Genomic DNA, 23,423 nt, shown 5'->3' with positions numbered 1-23,423 from the left:
TATAAACAGGACACCGATGTGGGGAGGCATGAGAGATGGTACATAACTGTGAAATATAAACAGGATACCAATGTGGGAAGGCATGAGAGATGGTACAGAACTGTGAAATATAAACAGGATACCGATGTGGGGGGGCATGAGAGATGGTACAGAACTGTGAAATATAAACAGGATACAGATGTGGGGGGGCATGAGAGATGGTACAGAACTGTGAAATATAAACAGGATACCGATGTGGAGAGGCATGAGAGGTGGTACAGAACTGTGAAATATAAACAGGATACCGATGTGGGGGGGCATGAGAGGTGGCACATAACTGTGAAATATAAACAGGATACCAATGTGGGAAGGCATGAGAGATGGTACAGAACTGTGAAATATAAACAGGATACCGATGTGGGGGGGCATGAGAGATGGTACAGAACTGTGAAATATAAACAGGATACCGATGTGGAGAGGCATGAGAGGTGGTACAGAACTGTGAAATATAAACAGGATACCGATGTGGGGAGGCATGAGAGATGGTACAGAACTGTGAAATATAAACAGGATACCGATGTGGATAGGCATGAGAGGTGGTATATAACTGTGAAATATAAACAGGATACCGATGTGGGGAGGCATGAGAGATGGTACAGAACTGTGAAATATAAACAGGATACCGATGTGGGGGGGCATGAGAGATGGTACAGAACTGTGAAATATAAACAGGATATCGATGTGGGTAGGCATAAGAGATGGTACATAACTGTGAAATATAAACAGGATACCAATGTGGGGAGGCATGAGAGATGGTACATAACTGTGAAATATAAACAGGACACCAATGTGGGTAGGCATAAGAGATGGTACATAACTGTGAAATATAAACAGGATACCAATGTGGGGAGGCATGAGAGATGGTACATAACTGTGAAATATAAACAGGACACCAATGTGGGGAGGCATGAGAGATGGTACAGAACTGTGAAATATAAACAGGATACCGATGTGGGGAGGCATGAGAGATGGTACATAACTGTGAAATATAAACAGGATACTGATGTGGGGAGGCATGAGAGGTGGTACAGAACTGTGAAATATAAACAGGATACCGATGTGGGGAGGCATGAGAGATGGTACAGAACTGTGAAATATAAACAGGATACCGATGTGGGGAGGCATGAGAGATGGTGCAGAACTGTGAAATATAAACAGGATACCGATGTGGGGGGGCATGAGAGATGGTACAGAACTGTGAAATAATAAGAGGATACCGATGTGGGGGGGCATGAGAGGTGGCACATAACTGTGAAATATAAACAGGATACCAATGTGGGAAGGCATGAGAGATGGTACAGAACTGTGAAATATAAACAGGATACCGATGTGGGGAGGCATGAGAGATGGTACAGAACTGTGAAATATAAACAGGATACCGATGTGGGGAGGCATGAGAGATGGTATAACTGTGAAATATAAACAGGATACCGATGTGGGGGGGCATGAGAGGTGGTACAGAACTGTGAAATATAAACAGGATACCGATGTGGGGGGGCATGAGAGATGGTACAGAACTGTGAAATATAAACAGGATATCGATGTGGGTAGGCATAAGAGATGGTACATAACTGTGAAATATAAACAGGATACCGATGTGGGGAGGCATGAGAGATGGTACATAACTGTGAAATATAAACAGGACACCAATGTGGGGAGGCATGAGAGATGGTACAGAACTGTGAAATATAAACAGGATACCGATGTGGGGAGGCATGAGAGATGGTACATAACTGTGAAATATAAACAGGATACCGATGTGGGGAGGCATGAGAGATGGTACAGAACTGTGAAATATAAACAGGATACCGATGTGGGGAGGCATGAGAGATGGTACAGAACCGTGAAATATAAACAGGATACTGATGTGGGGAGGCATGAGAGGTGGTACAGAACTGTGAAATATAAACAGGATACCGATGTGGGGAGGCATGAGAGATGGTACAGAACTGTGAAATATAAACAGGATACCGATGTGGGGAGGCATGAGAGATGGTGCAGAACTGTGAAATATAAACAGGATACCGATGTGGGGGGGCATGAGAGATGGTACAGAACTGTGAAATAATAAGAGGATACCGATGTGGGGGGGCATGAGAGGTGGCACATAACTGTGAAATATAAACAGGATACCAATGTGGGAAGGCATGAGAGATGGTACAGAACTGTGAAATATAAACAGGATACCGATGTGGGGGGACATGAGAGATGGTACAGAACTGTGAAATATAAACAGGATACCAATGTGGGAAGGCAAGAGAGATGGTACAGAACTGTGAAATATAAACAGGATACCGATGTGGGGGGGCATGAGAGATGGTACAGAACTTTGAAATATAAACAGGATACCGATGTGGGGAGGCATGAGAGATGGTACAGAACTGTGAAATATAAACAGGATACCTATGTGGGGAGGCATGAGAGATGGTACAGAACTGTGAAATATAAACAGGATACCGATGAGGGGAGGCATGAGAGATGGTACAGAACTGTGAAATATAAACAGGATACTGATGTGGGGAGGCATGAGAGGTGGTACAGAACTGTGAAATATAAACAGGATATCGATGTGGGGAGGCATGAGAGGTGGTACAGAACTGTGAAATATAAACAGGATACCGATGTGGGGAGGCATGACAGATGGTACATAACTGTGAAATATAAACAGGATACCAATGTGGAGAGACATGAGAGATGGTACAGAACTGTGAAATATAAAAAGGATACCAATGTGGAGAGGCATGAGAGATGGTACAGAACTGTGAAATATAAACAGGATACCGATGTGGAGAGGCATGAGAGATGGTACAGAACTGTGAAATATAAACAGGATACCGATGTGGGGAGGCATGAGAGATGGTACATAACTGTGAAATATAAAGAGGATACCGATGTGGGTAGGCATAAGAGATGGTACATAACTGTGAAATATAAACAGGATACCGATGTGGGGAGGCATGAGAGATGGTACAGAACTGTGAAATGTAAACAGGATACCGATATGGAGAGGCATGAGAGGTGGTACATAACTGTGAAATATAAACAGGATACCGATGTGGGAAGGCATGAGAGATGGTACATAACTGTGAAATAATAACAGGATACCGATGTGGGTAGGCATGAGAGATGGTACATAACTGTGAAATATAAACAGGATACCGATGTGGGAAGGCATGAGAAATGGTACATAACTGTGAAATATAAACAGGATACCGATGTCGGGAGGCATGAGAGATGGTACAGAACTGTGAAATATAAACAGGATACCGATGTGGGGAGGCATGAGAGGTGGTACAGAACTGTGAAATATAAACAGGATACCGATGTGGAGAGGCATGAGAGGTGGTACAGAACTGTGAAATATAAACAGGATACCGATGTGGGGGGGCATGAGAGATGGTACAGAACTGTGAAATAATAACAGGATACCGATGTGGGGGGGCATGAGAGGTGGCACATAATTGTGAAATATAAACAGGATACCGATGTGGGGAGGCATGAGAGATGGTACAGAACTGTGAAATATAAACAGGATACCGATGTGGGGAGGCATGAGAGATGGTACAGAACTGTGAAATATAAACAGGATACCGATGTGGGGAGGCATGAGAGGTGGTACAGAACTGTGAAATATAAACAGGATACCGATGTGGGGAGGCATGAGAGATGGTACAGAACTGTGAAATATAAACAGGATACCGATGTGGGGAGGCATGAGAGATGGTGCAGAACTGTGAAATATAAACAGGATACCGATGTGGGGGGGCATGAGAGATGGTACAGAACTGTGAAATAATAACAGGATACCGATGTGGGGGGGCATGAGAGGTGGCACATAACTGTGAAATATAAACAGGATACCAATGTGGGAAGGCATGAGTGATGGTACAGAACTGTGAAATATAAACAGGATACCGATGTGGGGGGACATGAGAGATGGTACAGAACTGTGAAATATAAACAGGATACCAATGTGGGAAGGCATGAGAGATGGTACAGAACTGTGAAATATAAACAGGATACCGATGTGGGGGGGCATGAGAGATGGTACAGAACTTTGAAATATAAACAGGATACCGATGTGGGGAGGCATGAGAGATGGTACAGAACTGTGAAATATAAACAGGATACCGATGTGGGGAGGCATGAGAGGTGGTACAGAACTGTGAAATATAAACAGGATATCGATGTGGGGAGGCATGAGAGATGGTACATAACTGTGAAATATAAACAGGATACCGATGTGGGGAGGCATGAGAGATGGTACATAACTGTGAAATATAAACAGGATACCGATGTGGGGAGGCATGAGAGGTGGTACAGAACTGTGAAATATAAACAGGATACCGATGTGGGGAGGCATGAGAGATGGTACATAACTGTGAAATATAAACAGGATACCGATGTGGGTAGGCATGAGAGGTGGTACATAACTGTGAAATATAAACAGGATACTGATGTGGGGAGGCATGAGAGATGGTACAGAACTGTGAAATATAAACAGGATACCGATGTGGAGAGGCATGACAGGTGGCACAGAACTGTGAAATATAAACAGGATACCGATGTGGGGAGGCATGAGAGATGGTACAGAACTGTGAAATATAAACAGGATACCGATGTGGGGAGGCATGAGAGGTGGTACAGAAATGGGAAATATAAACAGGATACCGATGTGGAGAGGCATGAGAGATGGTACATAACTGTGAAATAATAACAGGATACCGATGTGGGGAGGCATGAGAGGTGGTACAGAACTGTGAAATATAAACAGGATATCGATGTGGGGAGGCATGAGAGGTGGTACAGAACTGTGAAATATAAACAGGATACCGATGTGGGGAGGCATGAGAGATGGTACATAACTGTGAAATATAAACAGGATACCGATGTGGGGAGGCATGAGAGGTGGTACAGAACTGTGAAATATAAACAGGATACCGATGTGGGGAGGCATGAGAGATGGTACAGAACTGTGAAATAAAAACAGGATACCGATGTGAGGAGGCATGAGAGATGGTACAGAACTGTGAAATATAAACAGGATACCGATGTGGGGAGGCATGAGAGGTGGTACAGAACTGTGAAATATAAACAGGATATCGATGTGGGGAGGCATGAGAGGTGGTACAGAACTGTGAAATATAAACAGGATACCGATGTGGGGTGGCATGAGAGATGGTACATAACTGTGAAATATAAACAGGATACCGATGTGGGGAGGCATGAGAGATGGTACATAACTGTGAAATATAAACAGGATACCGATGTGGGGAGGCATGAGAGGTGGTACAGAACTGTGAAATATAAACAGGATACCGATGTGGGGAGGCATGAGAGATGGTACATAACTGTGAAATATAAACAGGATACCGATGTGGGGAGGCATGAGAGGTGGTACAGAACTGTGAAATATAAACAGGATACCGATGTGGGGAGGCATGAGAGGTGGTACAGAACTGTGAAATATAAACAGGATACCGATGTGGGGGGGCATGAGAGATGGTACAGAACTGTGAAATATAAACAGGATATCGATGTGGGGAGGCATGAGAGGTGGTACAGAACTGTGAAATATAAACAGGATACCGATGTGGGGGGGCATGAGAGATGGTACAGAACTGTGAAATATAAACAGGATACCGATGTGGAGAGGCATGACAGGTGGCACAGAACTGTGAAATATAGACAGGATACCGATGTGGGGAGGCATGAGAGATGGTACATAACTGTGAAATATAAACAGGATACCGATGTGGGTAGGCATGAGAGGTGGTACATAACTGTGAAATATAAACAGGATACTGATGTGGGGAGGCATGAGAGATGGTACAGAACTGTGAAATATAAACAGGATACCGATGTGGAGAGGCATGACAGGTGGCACAGAACTGTGAAATATAAACAGGATACCGATGTGGGGAGGCATGAGAGATAGTACAGAACTGTGAAATATAAACAGGATACCGATGTGGGGAGGCATGAGAGGTGGTACAGAACTGTGAAATATAAACAGGATACCGATGTGGGGAGGCATGAGAGATGGTATAACTGTGAAATATAAACAGGATACCGATGTGGGGGGGCATGAGAGGTGGTACAGAACTGTGAAATATAAACAGGATACCGATGTGGAGAGGCATGAGAGGTGGTACAGAACTGTGAAATAAAAACAGGATACCGATGTGGGGAGGCATGAGAGATGGTACAGAACTGTGAAATATAAACAGGATACCGATGTGGAGAGGCATGAGAGGTGGTACATAACTGTGAAATATAAACAGGATACCGATGTGGGGAGGCATGAGAGATGGTACAGAACTGTGAAATATAAACAGGATACCGATGTGGGGAGGCATGAGAGGTGGTAGAGAACTGTGAAATATAAACAGGATACCGATGTGGGGAGGCATGAGAGGTGGCACAGAACTGTGAAATATAAACAGGATACCGATGTGGAGAGGCATGACAGGTGGCACAGAACTGTGAAATATAAACAGGATGCCGATGTGGGGAGGCATGAGAGATGGTACAGAACTGTGAAATAATAACAGGATACCGATGTGGGGAGGCATGAGAGGTGGTACAGAACTGTGAAATATAAACAGGATACCGATGTGGGGAGGCATGAGAGATGGTACATAACTGTGAAATAATAACAGGATACCGATGTGGGGAGGCATGATAGATGGCACATAACTGTGAAATATAAACAGGATACCGATGTGGAGAGGCATGAGAGGTGGTACAGAACTGTGAAATAAAAACAGGATACCGATGTGGGGAGGCATGAGAGATGGTACAGAACTGTGAAATATAAACAGGATACCGATGTGGAGAGGCATGAGAGGTGGTACATAACTGTGAAATATAAACAGGATACCGATGTGGGGAGGCATGAGAGATGGTACAGAACTGTGAAATATAAACAGGATACCGATGTGGGGAGGCATGAGAGATGGTACATAAGTGTGAAATATAAACAGGATACCGATGTGGGTAGGCATAAGAGATGGTACAGAACTGTGAAATATAAACAGGATACCGATGTGGGGGGGAATGAGAGATGGTACAGAACTGTGAAATATAAACAGGATACCAATGTGGGAAGGCATGAGAGATGGTACAGAACTGTGAAATATAAACAGGATACCGATGTGGGGAGGCATGAGAGATGGTACAGAACTGTGAAATGTAAACAGGATACCGATATGGAGAGGCATGAGAGGTGGTACATAACTGTGAAATATAAACAGGATACCGATGTGGGAAGGCATGAGAGATGGTACATAACTGTGAAATAATAACAGGATACCGATGTGGGTAGGCATGAGAGATGGTACATAACTGTGAAATATAAACAGGATACCGATGTGGGAAGGCATGAGAAATGGTACATAACTGTGAAATATAAACAGGATGCCGATGTGGGGAGGCATGAGAGGTGGTACAGAACTGTGAAATATAAACAGGATACCGATGTGGAGAGGCATGAGAGGTGGTACAGAACTGTGAAATATAAACAGGATACCGATGTGGGGAGGCATGAGAGGTGGTACAGAACTGTGAAATATAAACAGGATACCGATGTGGGGAGGCATGAGAGATGGTACAGAACTGTGAAATATAAACAGGATACCGATGTGGGGAGGCATGAGAGATGGTACATAACTGTGAAATATAAACAGGATACTGATGTGGGGAGGCATGAGAGGTGGTACAGAACTGTGAAATATAAGCAGGATACCGATGTGGGGAGGCATGAGAGATGGTGCAGAACTGTGAAATATAAACAGGATACCGATGTGGGGAGGCATGAGAGATGGTGCAGAACTGTGAAATATAAACAGGATACCGATGTGGGGGGGCATGAGAGATGGTACAGAACTGTGAAATAATAACAGGATACCGATGTGGGGGGGCATGAGAGGTGGCACATAACTGTGAAATATAAACAGGATACCAATGTGGGAAGGCATGAGTGATGGTACAGAACTGTGAAATATAAACAGGATACCGATGTGGGGGGACATGAGAGATGGTACAGAACTGTGAAATATAAACAGGATACCAATGTGGGAAGGCATGAGAGATGGTACAGAACTGTGAAATATAAACAGGATACCGATGTGGGGGGGCATGAGAGATGGTACAGAACTTTGAAATATAAACAGGATACCGATGTGGGGAGGCATGAGAGATGGTACAGAACTGTGAAATATAAACAGGATACCGATGTGGGGAGGCATGAGAGGTGGTACATAACTGTGAAATATAAACAGGATACCGATGTGGGGGGGCATGAGAGATGGTACAGAACTGTGAAATATAAACAGGATACCGATGTGGAGAGGCATGAGAGGTGGTACAGAACTGTGAAATATAAACAGGATACCGATGTGGGGAGGCATGAGAGGTGGCACAGAACTGTGAAATATAAACAGGATACCGATGTGGAGAGGCATGACAGGTGGCACAGAACTGTGAAATATAAACAGGATACCGATGTGGGGAGGCATGAGAGATGGTACATAACTGTGAAATAATAACAGGATACCGATGTGGGGAGGCATGAGAGGTGGTACAGAACTGTGAAATAATAACAGGATACCGATGTGGAGAGGCATGAGAGGTGGTACAGAACTGTGAAATATAAACAGGATACCGATGTGGGGGGGAATGAGAGATGGTACAGAACTGTGAAATATAAACAGGATACCGATGTGGGGAGGCATGAGAGGTGGTATATAACTGTGAAATATAAACAGGATACCGATGTGGGGAGGCATGAGAGATGGTACAGAACTGTGAAATATAAACAGGATACCGATGTGGAGAGGCATGAGAGGTGGTACAGAACTGTGAAATATGAACAGGATACCGATGTGGATAGGCATGAGAGGTGGTACATAACTGCGAAATATAAACAGGATACCGATGTGGGGGGGCATGAGAGATGGTACAGAACTGTGAAATATAAACAGGATACCGATGTGGAGAGGCATGAGAGGTGGTACATAACTGTGAAATATAAACAGGATACGGATGTGGGGAGGCATGAGAGATGGTACAGAACTGTGAAATATAAACATGATACCGATGTGGGGAGGCATGAGAGATGGTAGAGAACTGTGAAATATAAACAGGACACCGATGTGGGGGGGGCATGAGAGGTGGTACAGAACTGTGAAATATAAACAGGATACCGATGTGGAGAGGCATGACAGATGGTACAGAACTGTGAAATATAAACAGGATACCGATGTGGGGAGGCATGAGAGATGGTACATAACTGTGAAATATAAACAGGACACCGATGTGGGGAGGCATGAGAGATGGTACATAACTGTGAAATATAAACAGGATACCTATGTGGGGAGGCATGAGAGATGGTACAGAACTGTGAAATATAAACAGGATACCGATGTGGGGGGGCATGAGAGATGGTACAGAACTGTGAAATATAAACAGGATACCAATGTGGGAAGGCATGAGAGATGGTACAGAACTGTGAAATATAAACAGGATACCGATGTGGGGAGGCATGAGAGATGGCACAGAACTGTGAAATATAAACAGGATACTGATGTGGGGAGGCATGAGAGGTGGCACAGAACTGTGAAATATAAACAGGATACCGATGTGGAGAGGCAAATCTAAATCCCTTAGAGCCACACGCTCGAGGGACTTGAACCTCAGCACTGAAATAAACAGAACTTGCTGGAGGGACAGATTCATAACCCAGAGGCTCCCTTCGCTCTGGAACAGAATTCCATTTCATGTTAGGCAGAGCACCTCACTGAATCTCTTCAAGAAGAATCTTGATGAGTGCATGGGGGATCATAGGTTTGTCCCGGGGATTACTTCCGTGTCACTATTAGACAGAGGCACAGCAAACTAAACCTTAAAAAGGGCACAGTATACTCAAATCAAGGGGTGGCGTAAGCCAAACAAAATCGGGCTAGGCTTATAATTGCCCCAGGGCAGATAGCCTAGTATGAACCTATGAACCTAAGCCACTGTCTCAATCCAAGTAACCAGCAACTTGGGCAGATATCTTACTCCCAAGCCATAGGACCGGCAAGAAATAGTGGTTTGGGGGTAATTGTTAAAATACGCTCAAAAGAATTACACCTTGCAACTTCTCTGCATCATGAAATGTGAACATTCTTTGTACAACTAGGAGGCTTGGTCTTTATTTTTACAGCATAAGTCTGACTTTAAGCCACACAGTCATTTTTTATTTGTAATATGTTTGTGGTTAGTAATCCTTACTTGGTTACCAAAGAATAACAATAATAAAATACAAAAATAAAAATTAAGCAACTAAAGTAGAGAATAGTAAATGGACCATCACAAAAGGGGAGACAATATTTTAAAATGATCAATAAATAAATAACTCTTCAGAACTTAAGGTCATGCACCCAAATTTCTAGTTATGTTAAAAGGCTAAAGCAAACCTTGTATTCTTGTTATATAGCATTATGCAATAAACATTTATGTGTACAGTGTAAAGAGTCAGAATGATTATTTTACACACCACCTGGTATACAACACTTTGATAAAACAGTAATGTGCTGCAAAGACTGGTTTCACATTAGGTTCTTTATTATGTACCACACAATCAAGGTTTATGTGCAGGCCCTTCGGGCTTACCACACTAAAATAGCAAGCTGACACTGAGATAACTAAAAAGTATTACCTATATATGTCATCTTGCTTGATTCATAATTAAACAACATTTAACATATTCTGATACTTGGAACCAGACTGGCAAATGTCAGTAAAAATGTTTCTCCGTTTTTAATGGCCTATGCAGACCACTTTATTGAAATAATGAAACAAAGTGCTAACCACACAAGAAGCTAGAAGTTACTAAAAGTGTGGTCTGGACAACAATAATGACAAAGACAGTAACCAAACTGCCAGATCTTATGAACTCAAGTTACTTCTGATTATGTGAAAATAGTCCTATTATGTAAGCAAAATGCACATAATGTTTCAATACCCCTTTTTAGGATTCTCTCATTTGCAAAAATAAGGCATTTAATGAACTCAAAAATCAAACTACCTACAAGCTCAAGGAATTACTAGAGTACCTACTCACAGTGTGCCGTTTATAGTCTCAGAGTGTCTGAATACAGAAATAAAAGAAAAATAAAATGCAAAGAGAAAAACAAACCCTCTGTACTTTTACTACAGAGGAAGGTCTATAGGGTACATAAGCACATGCAAAGTCAACACTGCTTTATCAGTGTGCCCTCTTCTGCACAGTCAGACTGTTCTTCTGAACTGCAGTTACATGATAAAATATTTAATGCTGGTCACGACACACAATCTTAAAAGTCAGGTGCTAAACCATGTGTCAAACTTCAGCGGGACAGCAGAAATATCGTAGGACCTATCTCAAGAGGTTTACCACCATACCTCTCAACCTCTTAAAACAAGAAATCTGAACAAAGCCTAAACTAATGGTGGCAAAGGCCCAAAAACTGGGACGAATTTTAAAACTGCTCTTATAAACTTGGAAAGTTGTTAAAATAACAAGATTTCTGTTAGCATGCATTTTCTCAAGGATATGTAGTCTGAAATGCAAATGTATGTCATTATTTAGTGACTTCATTTCTCAGTGATTTTTCTGGAAAACATTATACTTTATGAGGAACAGACCAAAAATATGAGGTAAAAATCTCTACATTCTGCAAAAATTGGACAGTTGAGGGGTATGTTGCCCACTTCCACCTAGGGAATCAGCATTTAATATTTAACTGTAATATATTAACATTTACTGTGAAAATGTTAAGTAAATGAAATAAGAAGGCAACAGATGACTGGCAATGTCACTAACCTTGTAAGAAATCATTCTAAGGTGGGGTTTTTTTTTGTTTTTTTTTCAGTACTGAGTTATGCTTCTGCACAAATTTAAAGGCACGGAATAGGAACCTGCTGTCTGCCTGTGAGGAATTAACACAAAGTTGTAACCAACTGCAATTCCAGCTCTTTAGGCACTATATGTGTTTGTAATTTGATCAAGTTCTACTGTGTCTCTGTGCAACAGTCACAAAACGTGTCTACTGCTTGTGAGTTGCCTAACACACTTCCAGTTGCTGAGAAAAACACAAAACCAAAATCCCATTTATCATTCTCAGGATTTCCTTTTATTCACATACCACAGATCCCATTGTCTGGACAACGTTACTCCTTTGACTGTCTTTTTAATTGTCATGTACAATGAATTTCTGAACTGAGGTTCTACCCTTGTTGTTCAGGTTTAGAAGGCAATTCTCCCAACAAATCTTACTATGTATTCCTGAGTTTTTGTTTACAGTTGCATCTCTTTCTTGCTTAAAATGACAGTGCTTAGCCCATCTGATTAACAAAGAAATAAGTACAAATTCTTACAGGTAGATGCAATTTGTTCAAGATAGTGCCCATCAAGTAAATCTCAAAGGAATACTACAGATACACACAAATTTGTGATGTTGTCCACAAGACACACAAATCTGTGGTGCTAACAGACTCCTAGATTTATAAAACCCATCTAGAGCTGGCTAACAGAAAACGATCCCATACTGACAGCTGAACCATCATTTTCCCTCATGCTCTGCAGAGATATCTTGGAGGTGTCTGTCTGGAAGGAAAGGGGAGATTCTGCTTGGCTTCTCTGTTTTCTGAGTGACTGCATAGCTTCTTTATCCACTTCTTCCAGGTTCATGTGGCAGGCATCAGCCATCTCCTGCTTGGTTACCCTGACAAAGTTTGGGTCATCTGCTAAAATCCCAAGCCCACCAAAATTCAGTGCCTTTAGGAAACACAAAGAAAAAAGAAAGGAAAAAAGAGAGAGAGAGAGAGAGAAAACAGAAACATAATAAGGCTAGACACATGAGCAGTGATACACAAACATAATCAGAAGCCCATCATTTTATTAAAGCCTGATATATACATTTAGGAATATTTATCTGCACTGGACACTAATGACATACAAGGTACTTAACATTAATTGAAAATTACTGAAACAGCATGGAGTTAAAAATGCTACAAACATTTTTGGACTTGTACATTCTATATAATGTTTAAAGAGAGGCACAGACGTGCACATACGCACACAAATAGGAGCTAGAAGCTAGAAAGGAAGGCACACAGCTCTCACTGTATTATTGCCCTTTCATGGAAACAAAAAAAAAATAAAATAGCTAGCAGTTTCAAAACAATGAATGTCATCCAAATGATTTAATCCAAAAGCGTATCCAAAAGGTACCAAAAATCAACTAGTAAACACAAAAGGTATCCAGGTCTGGTTATGAAAACGTGAAGCTGATTTTACAACAAGCCGCGGGCAAAGAAAGGACTGTGAAGGAGAAAAGAAGAGTTTGACAAAGAGCTAACCCACATCTGATGAAGTCTTTTCAAACTAAAACGTAATATCGGAGGCATTAATGTTTTTTTGTTGATTTGTTCGTGATTACAGTGTTTACTTTTGGATTAAAGCATTTTACCTGACTACTTTCTGTCGATTTATTGTTTCACCGGACCTGGGTATCTTTTGTGTTACATCCAAAAGATTTCTTTAACACATAGTGTTTGCCTTACAAACACAAGGTGCAGAGTTTGAATCTCACAAGAGATAATTGGCTAGCCTTAAAATGGCTCACAAGGGCAGTTAGCTTAGTACTAATCTATGAACCTATATTAACCCTTTAGTGCCTCTTTGGTCTAGTGGTAGCACCTCTGCCTTTGAGCAGTAGGTATGTGAGTTTGAAACTGTCCGTCCCAAACTTTTAGGCCCTAGGGCCGATAGCCTAGTACCAACCTATGAACCTATATTCACCCCGGGATCATGTCAGTCGCCCTGTTAGACAGGGGTCCAGAGAAGTAAATATTGTGGGAAGAAATATCCAGGGAATTGTTATGGCTAGGCTTGCATAGGCCCTAGGGCCGATAGCCTAGTACCAACCTATGAACATTGCATGTCAAGAATCATGGGCAAAGCCAGAAACAATAAAGAGTGAAGGCCATACATCAGGTACACTTTTCACATTCCAAATATTAGTTCTAGACAGAATATTGGCTCAGTAGATAGCAGATTTGCCTTTGAAGATGAAAGAGCTGAAGGCTGTAGGTTCTATCCACATGCCAGGTGCTTAAATTAATATGTTGGTACTGACACTGCAGTGCAGTATAAGGAAGATGTTGTACTCCTGGGGTGGTGTCTTTCAGATGACATGTTAAACTGAAGTTCCATCTGCCTGAGCTGGTGGTAGCTCAGGTGACTGTAAAAGAACCTATAGTGTTTTTTTTTTTTTTTTAGTTTCCATGACATAAGCAGTATTTTACTCAAGTAAAAAAGAGTTATATGTACCTACCATAACTTGGCATCTGTGTTATCCTGTGTCTTCAATCATCACCACAAGGTCTTCGATCCAACATTGGATCCGAGCCAGCAATATTCAACAGAAGGATCCAAGGCTCTGGCTCCTCCCTCTCCCATAATGCCCTGCTGCCCTCTAATCTCCAGATTGAGTTTGCTAACATAATCCTGAGCTAGTCCCACCAAGGTAGACAGAAAACCACTCCAACTTCCTCCATGATCAAACCAGGTGGGGGGATGGTGGGTGAAATATGTAATGAATGAAGACATACGATAACACAGATGCCAAGTTATGGTAAGTACATAACTCTTTATCTGATGTTAGCCATATATTTATTCATCACCACAGGGTCAGAGTCCCCAGCTACCATACATCCTGGAAGGCCTCAAGGAAGGACATGCCAGAGCACTGTGGAGCCAAAAGAAGCCCTACTCCTAGAAATTAAATCCAGCTTATAATGTTCTATAAAAGTGTGAGGATTAGGCCAAGTGGCAGCAGCACAGATATCATCTATAGAAAACCTTGCTACAAAAGCTTAAGAAGTCACCACAGAGGCAGTAGAATGGGCCCTAACATGAACTGGAACCTCCAGGTGGTTCAGATTGCATACCATAGAGATGCAGCTAGATATCCATTTAGAAATAGTGACCTCATAGACTGGAAGGACACATCTGCTATCAGAAAAGATGACAAAAAAAAAACCTGCTCTGACTTACAAAAATCTTTAGTCCTATGCAAATAGAACCAAAGCGGTCAGTGAACATCCAAGATATGAAGGATATACACCCCTCTGTTGGAATAGTTGAGGAAGAATACTGGAAGCTGAATGTATTGATTAAGGGTCAACTTGGAAGCAACCCTGAGTAAGAAGAAGGGATTTGTTCTCACTGGGAAAGGTGAAAGGTCATGTAAGGTGGAGTAAAGGAGAGAGCTTGCAATTCTGAGGTACTCCTAGCTAAAGTTATAGCGACCAGAAGGGCCGTCTTTCAAGACAGAAACTTGAGATCACAGGAACTGGAAGGTTAAAAGGGACTCCTAATCAGAGATTGCAGAACCAACGTGAGGTCCCAAGGAGGCGATGGGTCCTTAATTGGAGAACGACGCAGAGAGACCCCCTTCATAAATACCTTACAATGCCTAGATGAAAAGGTGGATTCAGAGCTGTCATGAAAATCAGAAATCACCGCCAACTGAATCTTAATAGCAGAAAAACTTGCTCCATCTTGGAAAAGGGAAAACAAGAACAAAACTAAATCTGAAACCGAAGCAGAAAAGCGATCTAGATTCCTGCTCCTAGCCCAGATCGAAAACCTTTTCCACTTATTGCTGTACACTTTTCTAGTAGAGGGTTTTTTGGGAGACCAAAATGATGCGTTTAATATGGGGATGCTAGCTTGGACTGTTTATCACTGGAACTGCAGAAACTATGCAGTTAGGGGAAGGGTCTGAAGGTTTGAGAGAGGAAGCCCTGATGGGTGGAAAATCAGGTCCTGACAAGGATCTAGTATCCATGGTGGATACTTCAGATGAGACCTGATGAAGGGGAACCACAGATGATAAGGCCAGAAAGAGGCAATGAGGATAAGGGACGTCCTCAGGCATTGCACTTTCTGCAGAACCTTAGGTATTAAGGGAAGAGGAGGGTACACTTAAAGGAGACCCGGTGGCCAATCATGGACTACAGCGTCCCTTGGTGACTCCCCCTGAGGGGGGAATCAGGGCGAAATACCTGCTTCATTTGTGGTTGATTGGACAGGAAACACGTTTGCAGCAAGGCTGACCCCCAATGGTCGAAAATCTGCTTCACCACTGAAGGATTGAGGGGCCACTCGAGAAGTCTCAAGATAGATCTGCTGAGCCTGTCGGCCAACACATTCATATCCCCCGGGTATCTGCATTACAATAAGGAAGCAGCCGGAGGACATAGCCCATTCCCACACTTTCATAGCCTCTCTGCACAATGGGTAAGAGCATGTTCTCCCTTGTTTGTTGACATACCAGACGACTGCCATCTTGTCTGTCTGGATTGCAATTGTCCCTAGAGGGAGGTAGTCCTGGAAGGCTTGCAACAAAAGAACTACCCTCATCTCTAGAATATTTATATGCAACTTGGTCTCTATTGAGGACCACGTGCCTTGGATGGTCTTCTCCCAAAAATGCCCCAGCCCCACCCCAGGAGGGAGGTGTCCATGGTCACTATGGCCATGGACAGAGGGAAAGAGAAGGGTCTGCCTACAGAGAGATCCTGCGACTGAAGCCACCACTGGAGGTGACATCTGCAAACAGGCGTCAGTTTTATGGTCGTAGACAGAGTATGAAGGAGAGCTGACCATTGAGCAGCTAAAGTCCAATGTAACACACACATGTGGTACCTGGCCAGAGGAACAAGAAGAATGGCCGAGGACATGGAACCAAGAGCCTGAAAAACCAAATGAACTTGGGGGCATTACAGGTCCAAAATCTGTGTGACCTGTTCCCATATCAACTGAATTCTGTGCAGAGGCAAAGCGCTCCAATCATTGCCTGGGGATCAGATTGGATTTTGCCAGGTTGATGGCTATCCCCAGCTGACGAACGAGGGGAAGAACATACTGAATCACCTGAGTCAGTCGATGCCTCAAAGGTGCCGTGAGGAGCCAACTGTCAAGGTATGGAAAGATCTAGAACCCTGGCAGATGCAGGTGAGCTGCTACCACTGCCATGCATTTGGTAAACACCTGGGGAGCTGTGGTGAGACTGAAGGATAGGGCTCTGAACTGGTATTGATTGGCCCTTAGCCAGAAAGAAGATGTCTCCTGGAATGCATGTCTATTCTGATGTGATTGTACGCATCCTGGAGATCCACAAAGCACATCCAATCATCTTTGTGTAAAAGTGGCAGAATGGACTGAGCAGTGACCAACCGGAACTTTGACTGCTTCACCGAAAGACTGAGCTCACTGAGATCCAGAATAGGGTGTAGGTCCCCCATCTTTTTTGGTACTAAGAAGAAGCAAAAGTAAGTGCTGGATCCTCTTTGTCCTGCTGGGACTCTTTGATTTCTCTTTTTAGAAGAAGTTGTTGAATTTCTTTGATGGCTGTAGATCAGAGTGTAAAATGTGTGTGCTTGTATCTTTAAGAAGCATGCAAGGCTGTATGTGCACATATATAACCTGCACAAGTGCACAACCTTAGTGCCATTTTACAGAAGCAGTTAAGGAGTAAGCATGCATGATCATAGTCATAACTGTATATAAGTTACTTAAGTTTGAGTCAATAGTCAACAGTAGTAATGTGTTTGTACATAATAAAGCTACTTAAACAGAACCCAAAAAGATTTGTTTATTTGTGTCCCAACACGAAAGCGACAATGGCCAACTCCCTTTCACTGGGTGGAACATCTGGGAGGTAATGTCTTATCATAGGGGGTTCTGAAAAGGGAATGAAAAAGCCCCTGGAAAAGATATTTAACACCCACTGATCATAAGTGATGTTTGTCCAGGCTAGTGGGTGTAGGGAAATGCGACCCCCGACTACCTCCAGGGTAGAGCAGCTAGTCAATGTTTCAGGAGTGCTGACTGGGCTGCTCAGAGAAGGGTTCCCTGGAGCCCTAACTTTGCAGACCCACCCTTGCCTCAAGGGCATCGCCATCCATTGAAACCTCTTCCCCTGCATTTGGAAGAGGACTTGTCAGGAGCATCCTGAAAGGGAGACTACGCTTTATGGAACCACATCTTCTTGGTTCCCCATTGGGTCTTTGAGAAGGACCTCTGGGGGTCCAAAAGCTTGATCTCTACCACAGACAGAGTCTTCCCTTCTTGCTCGCTGCAGGTTAAAATGTCCTTTACAGAGGGTCCAAAGAGAGTGGAACCATCGAAGGGGGCATTAATAAACGATGCCTTAATGGGCTCCATGAACCTGCACAAGCATAGCCAGGCTTGACATCGGAAGGCAATGCCCATCCCAGCAGCTCGTAGGTAGCCTCCACAGCACTGGAGATTAGCCTCATTGAAGAATTCATGAGAGAGGTCAGAGTGGAAAGCTTGGGAGACAACTGCTTGAGGCTCTCCACCAACAATAACTCTTGCAAGGGAAGTGGAGAGCTCTTGGACCAAATCCCTTTGGAGGCAGAAAAAATGTGCTAAATAGTTTGTCGTTCTCAGTCCAAAGGTAGCTGAGGCATACACCCACGTCCCAAAATGCTCTATCACCCAGGACTCCCTGTTCGGGGGATGGACTGTGGAGCTCTGCTCTGCTAGCTCCTTCTTTGTGTCAGTGGCAACCACAATGGCATTGACTGGTACTCTTTTACTCCAGAACAAACAATTCACAGGAGGAATAAGGAATTTGTAGGCCCTCTATGGAACAAATTCCACTCTGTTTGGTTCCTTCCAGGCCGGGCTGGCAGTCAGCAGGGGGCACACAGGAAGTAGAGGGGCCCATTCTGAAGGCCTTCAGAAATATGGACTCCTCCAAAGATTTGGGTTGGGGAGACCATCTGCTATTTTGTTGCAGACGCTCAAGGATGTCTGCAAAGGAGACATCATCTGGCGGAGATCTGGGGGACCCATCTCCTTCCTCGGTGTCCATATCCTTGGTGACAGTCTTCACGGGGAAGTTCAAGTGCATCCTTTTGCACTTCCTCTTACGAAGAACTTCCTCTGCTGGGGGCTCTGGGGAGGACTCGGAAGTGACAGGGACTTTCAGAGGGGAGGAAACACCTTGAAGGCTCGATCGGGAGGGTTGACCCCCAGACAGGATGTGAGGCCTCACCAGCTGATGTAGAGAGAGGCCGGGAGGGATCCGGAGGTGTGGCAGAGGAAACTCCAGACCTGGAGAAGGTCCTCTCTACCACCCTGTAAACCGAGGGGCTGGAAGTGGGCCTGTTCCCCACGTCAGAGGGAGAAGTCCCCTGGAGAGGAGGAACGCACCTGGAAACAACTCCCCGACCCCTGGATAATACCAGCCAGGAGCTATCGAAAGCCAAAGAACCGAGAGGAAGGGATCTGTCTGAAAAGATAGTACCAGATCTCCCCGCATGGAGCTGGCATCGACCACTCCGGTACAAGGCACCCCCCATTCCAAGGGTGGAGAAACAGAATATGCCAGGGACCCTGGCAGGAATGAGAAAGGGTGAGTACTCAGCCTCTCCGGAATCTGGCTGCTAACTTCCTGGTCCCTAGAATCCAAACCCGGCAGGGTTGGAGGAGGAGAACGAGAAGCTGGGGGGGGGTGGAGAGGTTCCGCTGGCAAGATGGAAAGGAGAAGCCAGGAGACCCAACTCTGTCTAGGCCTTGAGAAAACTCATCATCATCCTGTCCAAGTCTGAGGGCAGAAGACTCTTAGAAGATCTTGAGGAGGAAGAGGAGTGGGAGGACTTGGAGGGTGACCTCCCTGATCTACTTCCAGTCTCTGGGGAATGGTTCCTATGTCTCAAAGCCAACTGAGATCTCTTTTTTGAGGTGGAAGGGATGGCAGGCCCCTCCAAGATTACAATCAGATGCGACAACCCTGTTAGATCTGAAGGCTTAATAGCCTCAGCAGATGGACCCAACAAACCAGTCGGATCCAAGGCTGGCCCCACCTTGGTCGAATCCAAGGGTCTCTGATCCGGACAGGACCTGGATCTGACCAATTGCTCCGTGGCTCTTGGCTCCAAAGACCTCAAACCTGAGGCGGACTGGGCTGAGATTGGATCTGGAGGCTTGGGTCTGATAGACATGGTTTCTTGGCGGGAACCAGTTGAAGGGAAGGGGTCTTCCTCTTCGAATCACAAGATGAAGCCTTTGAAGGGGAAACAAAGGGTCCCCCTTGAACCAGACTCTCTAGGAGTAATTTGCTGCGGTGCTCCACTAAGGCCCTGGGGTTAAATGCAGAACAAAGGTCGCACTCATCCTTCAGGTGTGGGCACCCAAGCAATCAACACACTTCTCATCCGTATCAGAATAAGGCATTTTCCAACCGCACGAGGAGCACTTTTTAAACCCAGCAGGCCTATCAGGCATTCTAACAATCTACTGCTACAACTAACACAGAAAACGACAACTATGCAAAACCGGATAAGCCCTAACGGCTGAAAGAAGAAAAAAGGGCACCAAAAGCCAACACACACACAACCAGACTAACTAAGCTAACAGGAAGGAAGGAACTATAAAACCAGTAAACTAAACTACCCTACACCAGAAAACCACAACACTAAGCTAAGCAAAGAAAAAGAGTAGAAACTTTGTACTTATCCAGCCACAGCCAGAGGATGCGCGTCTATAAAGGAAGCATGGCAAATGAGATCTGGGGATTAGAGGGCAGCAGTGCATTATGGGAGAGAGAGGAGCTAGAGCTTTGGCTCCATCTGTTGAATATTTCTGGCTCGGATCCGATGTTGGATCCAAGACCCTGTGGTGATGAATGAAGACATGGATAAGATCAGATACATTTATACTCACTTAAAAAATACTTCCCTATTGCCCTGGCAAAATGTCCCTGGTCATTATGAACACCACACTGGGTCTCCCCTGAAAACAGTCAGATAACTAACCTGGTCAACAAAATATTAATAAATACAATTACATAACAGGATATGGAACTTTAAAGTTTGGCATTGTTTATTTACAGGTTCATAGTTTGTTACTAGGCTAACAACCACTAGGGCCCTTACAAGCTGCACACCCTAAACCATTTGGGTTCCGAGTATCATGGGCATTTATATGGGGGGGTGTTATTAAGGAGGTAACCACGGATTTGAATGGGGTTGTTAGTTAGGATAATACTTTTCTTATTGATGGCCTCTAGCCATAATGGACATGGGATCCAGACTGGGGGTAAATTTACACTTTACCATGCAACTGTCAAGGTTTGTTTTTAATTGAGTCAGGAATGAACTCTGTTTTACTTGGATGGGAAGCTTATTCCACAGTACAGGGATCCTTTGGGACACATATCTGTCTTTACGGCTTGTTCTGTTTATGTCACAAGCAAAGTTTAGATCCCTGGATCTAATGTTTCTGGAGCTGTTTGTTTTGTACATATGCAACATTTCCATCAGGGCTGGGTCTGAGGAAGCCCTGTAAGCCAAGTAAAGACCACCAGTCAGCAATCTGCAAGAGACTGAATACAGAGACAGAGCCTTAAGGTGATCAGTGCAGGACATGGTATTCATGCCCTAAATTCTCCTGATGGTAAATCTTTGTGGTATTCCAAATGTTTCAAGTGTCTTGCTAGATACATACCAAAGGGGGCACTGTATTCAATGACAGCTCCGACAATGACCACGTAAAGTAGTACTGTAATTTCCTTGGACCTCGATGTCATACCCTTAGCTATAAGTTGGTTGACAGACTGATTTTCTTACTATCTTAGCTATGAGTTGGTCAAAGGCCAGATTAAAGTCTACATATGTTCCCAGATCCCTTATTACTGGTTTGACTCTTAGGGATGTTTTATCAATGTTGTAATTTAACTTGGGTTGGCAGTTTCCCAAAGAGAATTATAATGTATTTTTTGGAACTGAATTTTAGGCCATGGTTTTGGTACCAGTCATTTGTCTGTGTTAAATCCTGTTTAAAGATGTTAGTGTCTTGGAGGGATCTATAATAGCTCCCAATTTACAGTCATCTGCAAACTTGGTGAGCAGGAAACCTTGAACAGTAGTGTTGACTTCTGAGATGTAGTTGCCTAACAACAGCAGGCCCAGCAAAAGCTCTGGGGTACTCTGCTGGTGACCAGTCTATGTCATGTTTTACATTGTTCAGGAGGCAACCGGAGATGTTGTCAGGACCCATGGAGGTGGTGTTCTTAGCTTTAATGAGTGCTGCCAGCACATAATCTCTGCTAATAGTTGGGTTAGTATGTTGGAGGAGATTTCACCTGGTGGAGCTGGGGGAAAGAGAGGGGTGAAATCTGAACTGCATTTATCAGCCAGTAGATTTGCAATGTCATCTGGATTGGTGAAGGTGGTACCATTCACCTTCAGTTCAGTGCACTGCTGTGTGTCACCTTTAAGGTTCCAGATATAGCTGAATGAGATCTTCTGATTGTTCTTAACCTGTGAGGCTCTTACGACCTCATAGTTGACCTTGTTGTACTTAATTTGACCCCTTAGTTTTTTGTTTAGTTGTGCAAGAGAGCACTTGTTTTTAAGGGAGCTGCTCTTCCCGAATTAGGCCATGAGTGTTATTCTTTTACTACATACCCTGTTTAGTTGAACAGTCTACCACTGGGGTCTGATTACAGTGTTTACTTTGGGTTTACCTCTGGTAGGTATGGCAGCCTCTATGCACCCATTCACGCTTTTCTATAGAGACTCTGTGATTAATTCTGCATAGTTGGCTGTGGTCTCAGGGTTGGGGAGCACTGAATTTTGACAAAATGTATTTATTTATTTATTTCACATTTGTTAACTGGGTTAGTCCATCTGAGTTTGCAAACAAACCCATTTTCAGTGGAGACCCATGGGGAAAAGCTCCAGCAAACATAAGTAAAGATAAAGTGACAATATACAAATAGTAAATAACAATCACAATACAAAATAATTGTAAAAAAGAAAAGGTTATTAACTATTTGCATTGCATTGATAGTAAGCAACCTATTTTCAGTGGAAACCCATGGGGAAAGAGCCCCAGCAAACATAAGCAAAGATAAACATACAGGGCAAAAACTATTGAAAACAACACTGCAAATACGAAATTAATTATAAAAAGAAAAACAAAAGAAAAAAAAATTCTGAACATTAAGGGTTACACTGATAGTAGTGGACTAAAATTTACTACATATGGGAGTAAAAACAAAAAGGTAATCGTTGTTAAAAAGAAGGACAATGTATATACATTGATAGGAAGTGTGGGGGGATATAGTGTGGAGAATGGGAGAGGGTATAGTAGGGCTATAGTAGTAGAGCTGAGGGTTTAGGAGATTAAGCAGAAGTTACTAACAGAGAAAGAAAGGAGATGCAACAGGTTATACAGTAGGACAGACTAAGACGACGTGTGGTCAATGCAACGGCATAATTTCAAGTTTAGTAGGTGGGATTTAAGCTCCTTT

General features: G+C 43.4%; 1 protein-coding gene across 3 annotated transcripts in view; it reads right to left on the bottom strand.

The window, feature by feature from the left end:
* Window positions 1-12,174: 12,174 nt before the first annotated feature.
* Window positions 12,175-23,423, bottom strand: part of CACNA1S (calcium voltage-gated channel subunit alpha1 S) — a 3,469,037-nt gene continuing 3,457,788 nt past the window's right edge. For all 3 annotated transcript variants that reach the window (XM_044076603.1, XM_044076604.1, XM_044076605.1), the window contains one exon: window positions 12,175-12,841. In XM_044076603.1, coding sequence (XP_043932538.1) covers window positions 12,581-12,841 — 261 coding nt within the window. In that variant the 3' untranslated portion in view covers window positions 12,175-12,580. The remainder of the gene's footprint in view (window positions 12,842-23,423) is intronic.

This window comes from Protopterus annectens, chromosome 7.part0 (assembly GCF_019279795.1).
Source record: "Protopterus annectens isolate FY-2018-M chromosome 7.part0, PAN1.0, whole genome shotgun sequence".
Taxonomy (NCBI): Eukaryota; Metazoa; Chordata; order Ceratodontiformes; family Protopteridae; genus Protopterus; species Protopterus annectens.
The sequence above is the reverse complement of the archived record's forward strand: the minus strand, read 5'-3'. Positions and strand labels throughout refer to the sequence as shown.